This window comes from Sabethes cyaneus, chromosome 1 (assembly GCF_943734655.1).
Source record: "Sabethes cyaneus chromosome 1, idSabCyanKW18_F2, whole genome shotgun sequence".
NCBI lineage: Eukaryota > Metazoa > Arthropoda > Insecta > Diptera > Culicidae > Sabethes > Sabethes cyaneus.
Window position 1 is genome coordinate 9663429 of NC_071353.1, and position 17616 is coordinate 9681044.

Below are 17616 nucleotides of genomic sequence, written 5' to 3' on the forward strand. Positions count from 1 at the left end.
ACTTTCCGAAACATAGCTGAACAAGCGATACTACAAAGTACCACGTTTTCAGTATTGTGAGCTGACAAGCTATACCCCATAAGGAACACGGACGAAAAGCATACGGTCGCTAAGCATAATGAATGTTAAGCATTTGGATATTAGGCATAATGGACGTTGGGCATGTTTTGCAACAACTATTTTGGCCCAGCGATTACCTACCAACTTTCAGCCTGGTTCATGGTTCGCGAAACATCCAGTACATTAACATAAACTGATCAGAAAGTAATGGGGTGACGTAGTGAGCCAATTTTAGACGCTTTTTGTCCTCTCCTGCGCATTCCTCGTTGCATTCAGCCAGAGATATAGGTATAAACATGAACAGGTTTTTGCTTGAATGAAAAAGCCACCAGAATGCTTAGCTTCGGGAAACACAGTCTACACTGAGTTCATGAGAGCCTTCTCAAACTTCAAATGATGATATGTTTTATAACTCATTATATTTGCATTCAAACGACAAATAGTCGGAGTTTACGGACAATGTGCACTGTGTTATCTCGGCAACTAAGCATGGCAGCCTAATCACGAGACTCTATTGTGTGGCCTTAGCAAGGCAGCCTGCCTAAATCAAACTACTACGGAAATTCGAATACGGATCTGGATATTCGGCAACGATCTAGGCGACAAAGTACGACGAAACAGGAATACCTACGGATGGCCGAAATAACAAACGACATAATGATCTAATGGCTGAATCAAAAATAGCCGAAACATGAATGAGCGAATGTCATATTAGGCCGAAAATATTCACGGCCGTCAACCTGCATATAAGGCTTGTTCGCGACAAAAAATTTGGACACCCTCAAACACACACAGCTTCGGAAATACATTAACAATGTGTGAAATATTTTGCAGAATGGTATACGTATGTCTGTTCTTTCTGAAAATATAACACTTGTTTATATTAGAAGCGCTCAGCGTAAAATGGCGTTAAAAGAAGAGCAGGTGCGAAAAGCAATTATATGCGGTCGCAATGAAAATCCGGATCTCTCGTTAAGAAAACTTGCCAAAAAGCTTGGATTTCTTCCAAGCACTGTTCACAGTGTTTTAAAATCGTTCGATACTCGCTTGACAACAGCTAGGAAGAAGGGAAGTGGAACAAAAACGGATTAGAGGAACCTCCACAAGGGCATGCGAAGGCAAAACAAATATTACGGAGGAGACCAGGGGTGACATTGCGATTCTCGTTTCGAGCGATATTGGTTCGTTTGGCCCATTCATTCAACGTGGTCGAAACGAACCAAAACCACTCGAAACGAGAATCGCAATGTCACCCCAGATCTTTCTGTACATACCATTGCTCGTAAAATAAAAATGTCGCCAACATTCGTGCACACTTCTAAGCAACGATAAGGCATGAAGTCTTTCAAGGTGAGGACTGTGCCAAACCGTAATGATAAGCAAAATACGACGGCCAAAACACGCGCTCGTAAGCTTTATCGCGAATATTTAACTAAGTTTCCATGCGTTATAATGGACGATGAAACGTATGTCCTAGAAGACTTTAAACAGCTTCCTGGTATGCCTTTTTACACTACCATTAAACGGAATGGGATTGCAGAGCATTTTAGGACAAAAAAGAAAGCCAAGTTCCCCAAAAAATATTTAGTATGGCAGGTCATATGCAGCTGTGGTCGAGCAAGCAAAGGTTACATCACTACGGGTACGGTTAACACGGAAATATACCGTGAAGAATGCCTGCAGAAACGATTGTTACCATTCATACACAGCCATGATGTACCCTCGCTGATTTGGCCTGATTTGGCACCCTGTCACTACGCCAAAGTTGTTTTGGAATGGTATGATGCTAATGGAGTCCATATTGTACCGAAGGAGGCGAGGAGGTCCACCTAACTGTTCAGAGTTAAGCCCCATCGAACGATATTGGGCTTTGGTGAAGAGAGAGCTGTCCCAGCACAAACCACAAGCAACAATTATAGATAAATTTCGAAAATCTTGGACAAACGCAGCTAAATTGGTTGCCAACAAGTCTGCACTGACCCTCATGGCAAGGGTAAACTCCAAAGTTCGTAAATGTTTCATGCAGACCAAATAAGTAATGTTAATTTGTTTGATAACTATTAACGATACACACATAAATGATATAAAATTGTTTCATGCATTAAACTTCTAGCAAATTTTTTTTATTGCAAAATTGAGGTGTCCAGATTTTGTCGCGAACTGCCCTTAAGCGCTGGCGCTCGTTCGAACTCCACTAAGGGATAATTCCCACTAGTCAGGAAACCTGGGAAAATGAATGCACCCGAATAGAAGTAGGTTCTGCGGGGTTCCCGGGTACTTTAGGGGAACAATGCCAGATTCGCGAAGTGAAATAGATGTAAAAATCTATTCAAAATCCTCAAATGCTCACAAAATAAACAACAAAGTTTTTTTTTGTTAGAATATAGTCACTTGGATCACTAACAGCTTGGGTCATTCGTGACTTCTGTGGGGCTGGGATTTTGACCCGGGTCCTCGGCGTGAGAGGCGTGAATGCTAACCACTACAATTGCAATTACAATTGCGCTTTAAGGTGAAGGTCGTCAAAGTTCAGTTGCATATTTTACTGATTTCAGTACTTTCACTACGAGAACAGAATTGCTAGTAGTAGGTAATAATCTGTTATGAACAATTATGAAACGTAGAATCGCGTATCTATTTTTGCTGTTGAACGAGATCCGACAGTAATTCTTTTACATAAAATGCTGTTTACGGTGAATTTTATTATCAGTGAATTTTATAAGTATATTTTCGACACTTTACGACCATTAATTTAATAGCGAAAATTGTTGGACAATTTCATCCTCAACGTAAATATGGCATCACTCCACAGATACACACGTTTCCTTGGTAACGTACAACAACGACGGCCGCGAATTCGGAATTGCAATCGAAACGAAGTAAAGTTTTTCATATCAATTCAAGTGAACAGTTTGGGTAAAATCATTATAATATCTTACCAAATAACTATTCGGGTGGTAAATTAAAGTTTTCTGTGTCTCAAGTTAAGTTTCGCGAGTGATGTGACGACTGGAACGGTCGAAAAAAATTAATAAAAAATTGACGGCGAAAAAGTGTAAATACAGTGATGACTTTTAATTGGGCAGAAATCTCAGTATTTAGTGTAATTTATGCCCCAAAAAGTAATAGAAGCAGCAGCAGCTTTTAGGTCCAAGTAAATCGCATCTACTAGAGCTTTGTTGCTCATATTCTTTGCGCAAAATGATACAAAGTCCACCAGATTAGTTTCCACTGAACGTGCCGGATAGAAACCATGTTGCGTCGTGCTGATATAGTGTCGGTTTCAAACACTTTTGACTCGGCACACAAAGAGGTTATGCCTCGATAGTTCGCTACGTTGCATTTATCCCCTTTTTTGAAAACGGGAAACATACAAGATGGCTTCCACTTGGCAGGAAAGCGTTGGTGTTGAAGAGATAAATTGAACAACCGGGTCAACGGATCGGCTAAATATGCAGAACATTTTTTTTAGTATAGTTGGAGGTACAATGCCAGAACCAGGCGAGAGAGATGGCTTTATTTTAGCAATTGCTGCTAAGACGCACTGCTCGCTGATATCAGAAATATACATATTTAGAACAGTAGATGGCACTTCACTCAGAGCTTTCGGCCAAATATCATTTCGGCCTTCTGTGACAGTTACTGAAATTCGGCCATTTGGATTTCGGCTATTCGTTATTCGGTCATTTGTGTTTCGGCCATTCAGTACCAGCGCACGAAGCAAAGCCCGGTGCTTGGAACTGCAGTTCACTTAATTTCGCAGATGGCGACCGGGTGCTGCTCGAACAGCTTGAAACCCTGAAAAACCCGGCATCGTAGCTGTGCAGAAATACGCTTTATGACAAGGCCTGCGTAACATAATTCTTCCATCTAATTCGGTTCATGGCAGCCGGTCTCCAGTTCCGTGGACACTCACTTTTAAACTCACGGCTGCTATTGTTGTCCTCTGTTGCCAGTGAGCCAAGGTATACGAACTTGTCTACTACATCAAACTCATAGCCGTTGAAAACCACGGTACTGCTTAAATGGACCCTGTGACGCTCGGTTTCGCCCGCCAGCATATACCTCGTTTGAGACGTATTGATCTTCAACCCAATCTTCTCTGTTTCACGTTTTAGTCTGGTGTACTGATCTTCCATCACCCCAATTGTTCTGGCGACAGCGTTTACGTCGTCGGTAAAGTAAATAAATTGACTGGATTTATCGAAAATCGTGCCCCTCAATTCGATCGCCGCTCGTCTTTTAGCACCTTCAAATGCAATGCTGAATAGCAGGCAGGAAAGACTAACTCCTTGTCGAAGTCCCCCCTGCGAGATTCGGATGGGTCCGACAATCCAACCATCGTAGCCATAATAAGTCTAGTAAGCTTACCCGGAAAGCCGTTTTCGCTCAGAATTCTCCATCTTGTCGGTTTACACTATCATATGCGGCTTTGAAATCGATGAACAGGTGATGCGTAAGGACTCAAAATTCGTTGTTCTTCTGGAGGGTCTGCCGCAGGGTGAAGATTTGATCCGTTGAAAACCGACCCTCTATGAAGCCCGCCTGATAGCTTCCCACGAATCTATTGGCTGCTGGCGACAGTTGATGGAAGATTGCTTGGGAAGGCACTCTGTAGGCGGCATTCAGCTTATCGCATTTTCCCATCGTACATCTGGTGAAAGTCGGTAGGCTATGGTGGGTCGAACGGACACTTCGTTAGGATGCTGGACGACTGTGCATCGAATACAGTTCTCTTCAACAACCTCACCGGCACCAGGAAGTGACTGGTGACTTCTGAGACGACTTGGAAATTGGCGACAAGGGGCCCAAGATTGAGTTGAATGAAGACGACTGCTTGAAACAGTACGGGCCACCCAGACGCGACGCTTAAAAAATCTATTATTGTTTGGTGCGCCCGAAGTGACCCAACTTTTTTTTTTTTTTGAACAAGACAAATCCGTAGATTTACGGGGATAGATCTGACACCTCGGGCACATTCTGCTATGTCAAAACCATTATTTTGCATATTCCTGATTCGAATGCTGTTAAGGGTACTTTTTTACCAGTCTTTTGTGGTTCAAGGATTATGTAAGTGAGTGAGTCACGGGGACCTAGGAGAAAAGTTAGGTTCGAATCAGGTTAAATAATGGCATTATAGCTTAGTTTAATCCACGGATCTCCTAGTTTGGTAAAACAGAACGTACTCTGAACCTAGTAACTGCTGCTTCAATGACCCCCCCCCCCCCCCCCCCACCACGTTGCTAAATTTCCACCCATTCCCTTTCCCGTTTTGGTACACCCTGGAGATCCCATAAAATTCCTGTGTTTCATGATTTTCTACTACCATTTCCATCGTCTATTGGAAGGACTAGTAAAAAATGTATAATTTCATTAATTAGAATCAATACAAAACCATTAGGTTGATCGACTCAGTACAGTGCTGGATCGTAGGTTTAGCAAGGCTCATTTGAGTGAATGACTATTTCCTTCTTAGAATGTTACGAATTAAACACTAAAAACTGCATTTTCGAGAGAGACATCGACTACACGTCGCTCCGACGCTGATAAGCATTCGGTTTTGGTTTGCCTGCAGTGGGTCGCGTTATCAGTCTACCTTGAACCGTCGAACGCTGATGATGAGACGAACTACAGCCGCCGCAACTCTGTTCCCGTTGTTCGTTGCCGTCGTGGTGGCACGAAATTCGTCTCCGGTTTGGGATATCACGACCAGTTGTGCGATCCCCAACGAAGCTAGCCGCGGTACCTGTGTAAGTCCAGAGCACTGTTCCGCCTATCAACGTATCAACGATGTTGGCAGTCTCAGCTCCATTGGCAGATTGAGCTTTCTGCGTCGGTTGCAATGCACCGGAATGGACGAAGGCAACATTTGTTGTCCACGAAGTGGGAACGATTACAGGTAGGCTGTCGTTGTTCTAAATAGTTTTCAAGCGATTGATCCATGTTCTCGATCGCTAGACAACCCTCAATGAACGAAAGCCTTCCGAAAAGGGAGCGGGAGAAACCAATAACCGTGGGTAGTCGGATGGGTGGTGGAAGTAACGATGACGCGCCTTGTGGGCACCAGAGTTTCGGCCAGAAGCTGCTGGGCGGTCAGATTACCGACATCGATGAGTTTCCGTGGATGGCAATGCTGTTGTATGATTCGATGGGGGAAGGCACAAGTGCGCTATCCCCGGGCTGCGGAGGGGCGCTAATCAGTAAATCGTTTGTGGTTACAGCGGCACACTGTCTGGTCGGAAAAGTGATTCAGAAAAAGGGTCCACTGTGAGTACTTCGTTCTCTCGCCGCAGGTTTAGAGTTGATTAAATCATTCGTTTCTTTTACAGAAAGTTTGTCCGTTTAGGAGAGTACGATTTAAATAGGGATCCGGATTGTTTGTTGGATGACAAATTTGAGGACTGCACCGATGGAAAAGTAGACATAAAACCTAAACGTACTCTGCCGCATTCACAGTACGCAGCCAACAGTCCAAGCCAGCATCATGACATCGGTCTTATTCAGCTTGAGAGGCCGGTAGCGTTTACAGCCTTTATACAGCACATCTGTCTGCCAGAGCCAACAGCAACTACAGGAATGGCTGTCGGTGCAAAATTGAATGTTTGTGGTTGGGGACGGACCGACTTTTTCCGTAGCGACCTGGGAGGACACGCCGTCAGTCCGGTGAAGTTAAAGGTTGTACTGCCGGTCGTCGACCACCAGAGCTGCCGGGAGATTTATCGACCGCATAAGTTGGAACTCGGCAGCGGTCAAATGTGTGCCGGTGGGCACAAGGCTAAGGATTCCTGTGCTGGAGACAGTGGATCACCGCTAATGTTTTTCGATAGCAAGAAAGGAACGTGGATTTTGACCGGACTGGTTAGTTTGGGAGTGCAAAAGTGCGGCACTGAGGGTAGACCTGGAATCTACACCAATGTAAGGGAGTATTTGGGATGGATTCAGAAAAATTCTGTTTAGTACAAAACAAGTTTAATAAAATGATGCAATTAGGTTGGAAAAACTAATCTAGTTTGTGTGTCTTTTGATCCATGGGAGATATTCCCTAACGTTGGTGTAGATCCCGGGTCGGTCGGCTGTGCCACACTCCATGGCTCCACGGCTTACGATTCCCGCCAGAACCCACTGCTGTCGATTGCTGTCGTAGAACATTAACGGCGACCCGCTGTCTCCTGCGCAGGAATCATGACCTTTTCTACCGCCGGCACAAATCTGTCCTTGACTCAGAGAAATTTGCTGAGATCTATATGCTTCACGACAGTTATTTGGATCTACGAACGGCAGGAGGGACTTCATCTTAATTGGACTGTTTGTTTTGCCACCAACTGTAAAATAACAAAAAAAACACTCAGTCACTGTAGGGCAAAATCATCGCCACCAATACTTACAAAAATTCGTTTTCCCCCAGCCACAAACATTAAGCGTCTTCCCGGATTGTAGGCCGGTGTTGAAGCCTCGCTCTGGCAAACAGATCGGTCGTAGAAAGTCGGTATACTCCGCGATACGATCGATCTTGATCAACGCAATATCGTGGTGCTGTTGGTCACTATGCGATACGTAATCCGGATGAATTATGATCGCAAGAGGACGGGCGTCGATTTTTCTCTCAGCGCAATCCCTCACTGCACTTCCTCTTTCGTATTCAATCATACAGTCCGGATCGGAGTGGATATTGTACTCCCGCAATCGAACGAATTGGCTGTGGAACGAATACGGTTAGGCTAATCACTCGTCAATCGGATTTCTTGTACTTACAGTGGTCCGTAACGGTCGTAACTTTTTCCTGTAACGCAGTGAGCGGCTGTTAGAACGTGGGACCGTCCGATAACAACGGCACCGCACCCTTGAAGACCGTTTCGATAGAATAAAAGTGCTGCCCATGGGAACTCATCAATTGCGGTTATCGACCCTAAGATTTTCGGCACAAACGTCTGAATACCACAATCGTCATCATTTCCGAAGCGAGTGTCTACATCTAGCGAGTTATTACGATCGCGCTGTTTGACATTGACCGCAGAAAGCTGCGGAAGTTTATAACTGTGACCTTGTGGGCAGCAGATTAAAGTTTGGTTATCAGATGAGCACTGCAGCGCGCTGATGAAGCTTACTCGGCCGACAGAGAGCACTTCGGAAGGGTTACTTATCTGCTGGTAGGCGTGGCATTCGCTTGGTGACACACAAATCCCATCCGAGGATTCGTTCGGAATGCTGCATCTGGTGTGAGACTCCCAAACCGGTAATTCATCTGGTTGTAATTCGAATTGTTTTAATCAGTTACATCGCTTACGAAGTTGAGTCAGTCTTACCTTGCTGTTGAGAACTTCTAGCTATCAGCAGGACTAACAGAATGAGTCTAGTCAACATTTGAGCACTTAGCGTCCGACTAATTTAAGCACCGTAAATAAAATGCAGCAATTGAGTGAGGTCGCGTCGGTGATCACCATCGTTTATAAACATGACGATAATCACTAACTACCTAGCCTAAGTCCGTTATCTCGTGAGTGAGCAGTCAACAGCAACCACCACCGTACTGCTCGTAAAGTTTTAATTTCTCTCCCAACCATACCATGCCGCGGGATGAGCCAGGAAAGGAAATAGCGTGATAAGCGGACGATCTAGCAGTGCGCGTCCCGGCGAGTGCGGGAGAGCGGGAATCCCCACAAGCAGCCCGGGCGTGCCCAGGGTGTGGGGCCTCTTCCGATTGAATAGTTCGGGTAATTCTACAATCGAATGTTGAACTTTGTTGGGAACAGGTCGCGACACATTTGGAACTGTTTGCATCTTCAGTTGTGTTAGTTGCGCCACGCAGATCACCGAGCCCCAGTCTACCCTCAAAGTGCCGCGATCCAGTCGAGCCGTATGTAACCTTGCAATAGCTACTAGGGCGCCACACCCGCTACTCAGGAGAAGGATCGTTGTTTGACATGAGTGATATAAAACTTGCGAATTATAGTGAAAATGACAGATGAACGGATATAATCGACTTCAGAAGTCGTAGCTGATCCTTAATAATTATCTAAAATTAAACTGTGTTAGCTCTTTTCAAAATTTCAAATTACAATTGTTAGCGCATGTAATTATATAGTGATCTTTCCAAAAAAAATGAAAATTACTAGCATCACTAATTATTTCTTGGGAGCTTTACGTTAACCTTCCGTTGCTCGCGTCAACTTTTGTAACACGAATACTCGCGCGTTGTATTTTGTACAACACTTTTTATCTCGGAATATCTCGGAATCCTGGCTATATAGAAAGTTACTGTCTTCAGCAAAGTTAATCAATAGGTTAAGACCTCTCATTTGGGGGATAGAATTTTATAAGTTTGTCACCAGGCGGCGCCGAAACCCGCTGAAAATTGTACATCTTACAATTACGGTCACATACAAGTTGCAGTATTCGGAAAGATCCTTTTATCGTTCCTACATGATGTAGCATTCTGTTGATTAAATTTTTTTCTAGCAGTTATTATGTTTTCTTAAATATTTTTCACATAAAACATCTCATCACATAAACTATATGGTAACATTTCTGCTGTTGGCAGAAAGTAGGGCATCTGTGGTTAGAAAGTAGGGCTGATGTGGTGTTTTGATTTACTTGGGTAGGATGTTTAGAAAGTTTTTTGCACAGTGATGATACATAGTGCGAAAATTGGATACTTCCGTTCATCAGCCTGGCACTTTTGGTCCACTAAAACATTTTCTGAAAACAGGATCTTACAAATAAACAGATTCCGTAGATAGAACACATTCAGAAAACTAGCCCATACACTAGCGCCGTGAAGTCACGAAATTATGAACTTTTGCACTCCTGTGAAATGACCATCAACTGCTGAATAACTTTGTTGTATACAGAAACCATTTTCTCTTATGAAGAAATAAGAGAAAATTTTAGTAGGGACCAAGTGCGGTACCCCTCACACACCGCTTGCATCGATTCTGCGATTTCGGTTCATGCTCATCTATTTTGCTGAACAGTTTAAAGCATTAATGTATTGAATAATTATGTCATTTTGTTCATAATAAGTTTATTGAAGAATACATTTTGGTTTGACATCGGTCTGTTACTTTAAAACAAAATGGCATCCAAAAATCTACAAGTGTTCTACAAAATACAACAGCGCGAGTAACAGAAGGTTAATAAACTAGTGGGCGGCTGCAACCACACGTTTGTTTGCCCAACAGCCGAGTTAATAAAGGTAAATCTCATAATTCTAAATCTAATTGTAATTAAAATTTAGGTTTCCAGAAATTCGCTTTGAATTTTAAAACAAATCTTCTTACTATTACATCGGGGGAAGCTTCATTATCTGAACCAAAAACCACGTCTTGCTGCGTTGCATTTATCTATATGACATTTTTCGATTTATATTCTCCCGTTATGCCTCTTTTCTTCTCCACTTTTTGTTCCGATTTTTCACCTCCTCAGTACGTATTTCTTGGTTTATGCTTTCATTTTCCTAATTCTGTCCCGTGTTTCCTGTTTTATTGTTCCTTTTTTTCTGCTCCATTTTTGTTACTTTCCGTCCTGTTTTTCTTCATACATTTTAAATCGTTTTTTATTTTCTTCCCCGTTTTCCGTCTTATCGCTTATCTTTTTCCCTTTTGTTCGCTTCCAGTTTTCGTCTTATTCTAATTTTTTGTCTGCTTTCATCTCGTTTTTGGTCCTCGTCTGTTCCGCTTTTTCTTCTTTGCACCGTTTTACCGTCTTTTCGGTCACGTTTATTCTGTTTTTTCTACCTTTTTACCTTTGTTATACTATAACAAAGGTTTAAAAATTGGTCGAAAAACACGAAATTGATCCGAGGCCCGGAGGGCCAAGTCACATATACCAATCGATAGGGTTCGACGTTTTGAGCAATGTCTGTGTGTGTGTGTGTGTGTGTGTGTGTGTGTGTGTGTGTGTGTATGTATGTAATGATTTTTTCTATCGCCTGTTTCTCAGAGATGGCTGAACCGACTCGTTCGCTATTACTTTTGTTTGAAAGGTATTATTGTCTAGTAGATCACTATTGAGTTGTTTCGTGATACGACGTTTCGTTTAAAAGTTATGAGCAAAAATGTGAAAACTACGTGACATGGGTTTCTCCGGAACTATATGACCGATTTCAACGATCTTAGTATCAAATGATAGCTCTTATTAAACCTAAATTGTTCAGAATTTTTTTATTGAAAACAAACAACTAGTTTAAAAGTTATGCTTAAAAAACCTGTTTTGACAAGGTAATAATTATCGCCTCGTTCTCAGAGATGGCCAAACCGATTTATGCGCTATTAGTCTCATTTGAAAGGTAATATATCCTAATAGATCACTATTGATTGATTTTTTGATAGGACGTTTAATTTGAAAGTTATGAGCAACCGTATACACCACACCAAAATTAACAATAATTTATAATGGTTTTAACTAAGATTATTTACCTAATTTCAATTATTTTAATATCAAACGAGAGGTTTTGACACTACGAATATATATGCAAAATTTCATAAGAATTGGTTTTACCGGTCAAAAGATATTAAACCTCGAACACTCGCGCCAACTTTTGTAACACGGTTACTCGCGCACACTATAGCCCCAAACCAAAGAAAACATGCGAACTAAAGTTTTGATTGAGAAAACTTGGTTTTAGATTTATCGAACCTTTGTAAGAGTTTCTAGAAATTGAAAGCTCTATCGTCTAGTGGAATTTAAATTTTGATTAATCCCCCTAAAAGTGAAATAAAAAAATATTTTTCTGCAGTGTCAATGTAACACATTGATGTGTTCTGCAAAGTTATAGAGCATATTACTACAAGAAATTTTGCTAAAGACAATAACCTTCTATCTCTGCAGCGAAGATAGAAAAATCTTATTTATTGTATATGATTTTGTAAAATCAGTTTTTCTATTTTTGCTCTTTTTGTAATTGTTGTCTGGCTTTTTCATATACTACAAAATTGTACAAATAGTAAAAATACACAACTTTGCTGAAAATAGTATACCTCTATGTTTGCTTGTTTAGGAACTGTTTAGGAACTTTGATTATAAAAAATACTCTAATAACTTGAATACCAGCAGACGGATACATTTAAAACATTTTACATTTGCTGATAGTTTTGCTGCATACAGACACCATTTTTCCATATGAAGAAACAAGAGAAAATTCAAGTTGGGGCGAAATTCTGGTACACCTCACATGCTGATTGCTTCGTTTCTGTGATGGCGGTTTATGCTGATCTATTTTCCCAACAATTTAAATTATTAATGCATTGAATAATTATGATATTTTGCTCATAATAAGTTTATTGGAGAATATACGTTAGTTAAACAACGATTTGTAATTTTATAACAATATGGCGTAGGAATACCTACACGTGTTGTACAAAATACAACAGCGTGAGTAACCGGAGGTTAATAAAAATTGATGAAAATTATTCAAGAAAACTCTATTGATTTGATTCACATAGAATGGCATTACAGAAAATTATGCATAGTTCAAAAACCTATAAACTAGACCTTTACTAGGCAATGTATATGTTAAAGAATAAGATTTCCTCTCACAACTTACTTTTATTTGCACTTACTCAGATTAATAACAACCTACTTATCCTTACTCAGCAATTTCATGAAAAAAGGATCTATCAAAATTTGTAAACTTATTCAATTTTCAAAAATTTTATGTAAACCAACGCACTACGCAACGTTAACCAATAGACGAAGGCGTGTCGATTTCTATCTCAAATAGCAAGTAAGACCGTATAACAAAGGTTCCTTTCACCACTAGGTGGATTAAATCGGGTTTTCCTTTTCACTCCGGTTTTCCTTTTTTTATCTTGAGTTTTTCATCTTTCTCTTTTTCGTTTTGGCTTTTTCTTTAGTCCGTTTTTTCCTGTTATTCTTTTTTCTTCGATCACTTTTTCCACTTTTTTGTCCCATTTATCCTATCTATTGATCTTTTATAACCCGTTTGATCTCTTTTCCCCGTTTTTCTCGTTTCCTCAATCGGTTTTCTTTTTTTCTTTCTATCGCTATTATTCTTTTTCTATTTGGTTTCGCTTGTTTTCGTCTTTCCTTTCTGGTTTTGTTTTCCTTTTTTTTCTATTTCTTTTTTGCTTTTTTCAAAGGTCTGAAAAATGACGTCGGAAAAACAGCTCGCTTGCGGAAAAATTCTGCACGAGTATATCGAAAATAAAAATCTATTTCATCGTGCCATAAGCCAAGATGCGAAGAAAAACGTAGTCTGTTACTGTATACTGTTTAGGATCACACCCACGCCACGTAGTTGGGGCCTTTGATGGGCAACCAACCTCCTCCGATGGAAATGTGGCTACGAAACTGAATTTGAGTTAAAGTTTGGTGCAGAAGGGCAAAACTCGAGCTGAATTACGTACGTTTCAATTTCAGAAGATCTCAAACCGTAACAGAAAACAAAATACGGTCGCGAAAAGCCAATATTTCAGTTCCTAGAACAGATATGATGTTCCAGAGAACCTCCGATAACAGAAGATGCCGAGGCATGCCAAGAAATTCTTGATTTTGCAAGCAATTTGTTCATGCGGAAATCGGAATACACCTTTCGTGACCAAAGGTACAATGAATGGACAGGTGTATTTGAAAGAGGAGGTTCTCTAAAATCGACTTCTTCCACTGCTGAAGTCTCACAACTGTCCTACGATCTTCTGGCTGGATTTGGCTTCATGACTGGCTGCAGCCAATCGAAAAATACTGGACAATCATGAAACAGCGTCCTCCGAAACATCCTAAAATGGTCAAAACAATTGAAGAAATTAAGAAAGCATGTGTTTAAATGTGCAAAAACGTCGATTTTGAGATTTGTAAAACCTTATGAGTGGGGTTAAGTCCAAGGTCCAAGGACATTCGGATACAGAGGCGGAATATAATAAAATAAAGACGTTAAAAATAAGTTTATTTTGTTTCAATAAACACCCTGATGGAAATTTGATGGCATTCAGATAAACACTCGAATTTTGGTGTATTGCAACACCTTTTAGACTTGATCTTAAAGATATTAAAATTACACGGAAGTTTTTCCGCTGTCGATTCTTGAGTTTTTCAGCTACCAAACCTATTCGAGCATTTTGCTCTTCGGCACCTCCGTTAAACTCCTAATTTTACTGCAGCAAGGCGACGAAGAGTTCCCCGGAGTTCAAACAGTCCACGGCTCTGAGTAGTCGTTACTCCATTCAATGGTTCGCCTCTTGGTCCTCAAGGCCTCCATTTTTAGTCTGGCGTAGATAGCTTTCGCCGTCTCAAGAATTCTGTAATGATTTCGAAGTTGCCAGCGAAGACTGGGAATTGGCTACTCTTGATGAAGATTGTTACTCTTGTTTCGAAGCCCGCTCACCGGATCACACTTTCAATAGCAATGTTGATTAACACCCAGGACAGTTCATCCCCTTACCGCAACCTTCTGCGCGATTCGAAAGAACTCGAGAGTGCCTCCGAAACACGCACGTAGCGCTAGCCAGGCTAGCTTTGATCAGCTGCGTCAGTTTGTCCGGAAAACCGTCCTCGTGTATTATCTGCCATAACTGTTCGCGTTGGACTGTATCGTGTGCTGCCCTGAAATTCACATCGTTATCGGTATTAATGGTAAGTCCCAATCTTGCTGCTTCCCATTTGAAATATGAAAGGCCTCTTCCACTGCTCTACGGTTAATTTCGATGATATCGACGTCACCCCGAAAACTCATTGACCCATTTAGCACCGCGCGAATCTACGTACTTAGTTTCGTCGGAAAACCATGTTTTAGCAGTATCCGCCACAGCTCCATTCGTTCGGCTGAATCGTACGCCGCCTTAAAGTCCACAAACCTTTGATGAGTCTGCAAGTTGTTCTCCTGGAACTTGTCTCGTCATTGACGCAGGGCAAACATCTGATCTGTCATGGAGCGACCCTCACGAAAACCAGCTTGGTACTCGCCGCGAAGCACTCCGCTAACGGTCTCAGGCTACAGAACAGGGTACGGAAAAGCACCTTATAGGCAGAATTGAGCAAGGTCTTTTTTTCTGAAAATAGGGCAAAGGAGGCCATTTAACCACTCCTCCGACATTTATTCTTTCTTCCACATCTTGGCAATAATCCAGTATATTGTTTCGTACAGCCGCTTGCTCCCCTCTTTTAGAAGTTCAGCCGGAATACCATCCTTCCCAGTAGCCTTACCTCCTCCTGTGTTGGTGGCTCCACAGCTAGACCAACGGTCACAATTCTTATCCTGTTTCTGCGGATCTCCAAATTTATCTCTCCATCCAACATCTGAAAGTGATCCTTCCACCTGGCTGCTACCGCCGTTTTGTAAGTAAGCGGATTGCCAGCACTATCATTGCATATCACAGGTATGGCAAAATTCATGCATCTCATTTTTTGTTGAAACTCCGCGTCCCGTTGCTGGCGAATCTCTCCTCTGCACCGGCTAGCACATACCTTTCGTACTCGGGTTTTTTACCGGCAACTCTAGTCTCTCTATCTTACCTTTCTCTGTTCTGACGTGTGGACGCAGTGAGCATGCGACTCCTGGCCTGATTCTGCTTATCCGTCACTCTCTGGCATTCGGCATTAAACCAGCTGTTACGCTGTTACGAGGCTTTTCCGCGGCCTACTTACATCTTTCCTTTCTTCCTAACGTTCTGAGATTCGTTGATCAAGTTTTTTTTTGGCGTATTCTGCTGCCACACCATCTACCGTTGACCGTTGAATGTTAAAACGTAGCGTCCTCTCAGTGCGAGCGTGCGTCGAGTTCGACAACCTTACGCGAATCATACACACGACAAAATAGTGGTTAGCGTGGATATTTGGTCCCCGAAAAGACCGTACATCGATGACAGCCGAAATGGGTCGACCGGTAATCAAGACATGATCGATCTGAGTGCTAGATTCTCCATTTGGATGCTTCCAGGCGTGTTCCCGAATATTCAAATGTGGAGAGTAGATGCTACAGATGGACATTCCTCTGGCCGCGGCGAAATTTAGGAGCCTCCAACTCAAATTCGTCCAGCATCTTTGGATTTATTTGTTGTCGAATGCGTACTTGATGATCAGGCTGTAGATGAAGAATTTTCCCTTAATTATCAAGACGGGCATCTACGGACCTCCGCCGGATACCTCGTTGCCTTAGCTTTTCCGACACTACGCACCCGACCCCATGCTCTCCCTTTCTACCGTCACTGTAGTAGATGTGGTACTTGAAAGATGTGGCTGCAATAGGGTTTACTATGCGGAACTTCTTTTCCGTAATTTAGCCATCGAACTTGTAGCTCTCGAGCAAGCAAGCCAGCTCGCGCCAGTTCATGAAGAGTTCGCACATTCCAGATACCAAATTACCATTCGTTTTCGTATTTCCATTCGCGTTTCTCGTGGTAAATGAGAGTATAGTACCGTACCGGGGTCACAATACCTCTATCTCGCTGCTTCATATTCAGCCGCTCGCTCCGAGACAGACGTTATTTGAGCCGCCCCTCACCTGGCTGGTGGATAAAAACATAAATGGATTTTCTCCAGCAAAATCTGGTATCACTGGTTCTCGGTTTTATTCACGGTCCTGCTAGGCAGCCATGTTTTTGCAGTCAACATCTAACCTTTTGCGTAAATGAAACAGCATGACACCGCTATACATTCTGTTCGTTTCACTCTGAAAAGCCGGTATGCTGGCAGATGGGTAGTATTTTCAAATCTTAGCCAGATTTTTGCAAATAATACCTACACCGGCAGTAGATGTAGGCTACTGTCAAACACATTGAGAAGGGATAGGGTTGCCAGCCCTTGGTTTTATTACTACTCGACATAATTGCTTTACACGCCCGTGTATGTTTGTGTACGAGTGTGCGACTATAGCTCAAGCTTGGCTTGGGCTTAGGCTTCGGCTTGGGCTAGGGAATATTTTAAAAGAAAATGCTACTTGCTAGATACGCTGGGTTCGGGCTAAATATCTGTTTTTTCTTTTCATTTAAAAATGTACAGCAATACTGGATTCAACAACGCACTTTGAATTTTTAATTTTAGTATATTTTGAACTAGTCAGAATGGTTTCATTAGGCAACAAACAATTTATGTTTCCATTAGTTGCTCTAGATTATATTATACTTTGTACTTAATATTGTACTATTGTTTTGCCCCTCCGCGTCAGAAACCTGCCCACGCCAGTGCCACAATTAACTGCTTCTGCAAGTGCGATCACATGCGAGTCAGGTCCTGGAATAGCCCATCTCAAACGCAAGAAGTGACTCGCATAACTTCCATTTTTGTACTCTTCATCACAGCATAATCGGATTTTCACACATTTTTTTTTATCGCTTCGGAACTTTCGCAACATTGTAGCCTGGGAAAGTCCACCACCGCTAGCAGCATCGCCATATCACGTACTGGTTTCGTTTGCGATCGTACGCAAGGAAGGGCCAACGTCGCGGTGCAATCAGCTGTTCCGTGCCTTCCTCTCCCCTATCCTTTTTGGTTTAGATCCCTCCCGCCCCGGTAAACCGGTTCCAATCGTTGTCGTGCGCGAGTGAGCGACTCTCGTGAATATTCGAATGACCGATCACAGCGTTCAGTACAACGCAAAAGTTGGCT

The 17616-nt window shown here is 42.1% G+C and overlaps 2 protein-coding genes across 2 annotated transcripts; one reads left to right on the forward strand and one right to left on the reverse strand.

Annotated features, from left to right (window-relative positions):
- Positions 1-5678: 5678 nt before the first annotated feature.
- LOC128737234 (CLIP domain-containing serine protease B8-like) lies at positions 5679-7177 on the forward strand. The gene is made up of 3 exons (XM_053831835.1): positions 5679-5959; positions 6019-6327; positions 6390-7177. The coding sequence occupies exons 1-3, from the start codon at positions 5679-5681 to the stop codon at positions 7015-7017; spliced, it is 1218 nt and encodes a 405-aa protein (XP_053687810.1). The 3' UTR covers positions 7018-7177.
- Positions 7024-8440, reverse strand: LOC128740484 (CLIP domain-containing serine protease B8-like). Its single transcript, XM_053836029.1, has 4 exons — positions 8364-8440; positions 7813-8302; positions 7446-7756; positions 7024-7382 (listed from the first exon to the last, which is right to left on the reverse strand). Exons 1-4 carry the CDS (start codon positions 8419-8421, stop codon positions 7066-7068), a joined length of 1176 nt encoding a protein of 391 aa, XP_053692004.1. The 5' UTR covers positions 8422-8440; the 3' UTR covers positions 7024-7065.
- Between the last annotated feature and the right edge of the window lie 9176 nt (positions 8441-17616).

What these genes read in the sequence shown, in the direction of transcription:
- LOC128737234 (XM_053831835.1), top strand. Translation starts at nt 5,679, where the DNA reads ATGAGACGAACTACAGCCGCCGCAACTCTGTTCCCGTTGTTCGTTGCC. An exon ending in CGAAGTGGGAACGATTACAG is followed by an intron (nt 5,960 to 6,018) that starts GTAGGCTGTCGT and finishes CTCGATCGCTAG; the next exon opens with ACAACCCTCAATGAACGAAA. An exon ending in ATTCAGAAAAAGGGTCCACT is followed by an intron (nt 6,328 to 6,389) that starts GTGAGTACTTCG and finishes TTTCTTTTACAG; the next exon opens with AAAGTTTGTCCGTTTAGGAG.
- LOC128740484 (XM_053836029.1), bottom strand. Translation starts at nt 8,421, where the DNA reads ATGTTGACTAGACTCATTCTGTTAGTCCTGCTGATAGCTAGAAGTTCT. An exon ending in TAGAAGTTCTCAACAGCAAG is followed by an intron (nt 8,303 to 8,363) that starts GTAAGACTGACT and finishes AATTACAACCAG; the next exon opens with ATGAATTACCGGTTTGGGAG. An exon ending in CTGGGGGAAAACGAATTTTT is followed by an intron (nt 7,383 to 7,445) that starts GTAAGTATTGGT and finishes GTTATTTTACAG; the next exon opens with TTGGTGGCAAAACAAACAGT.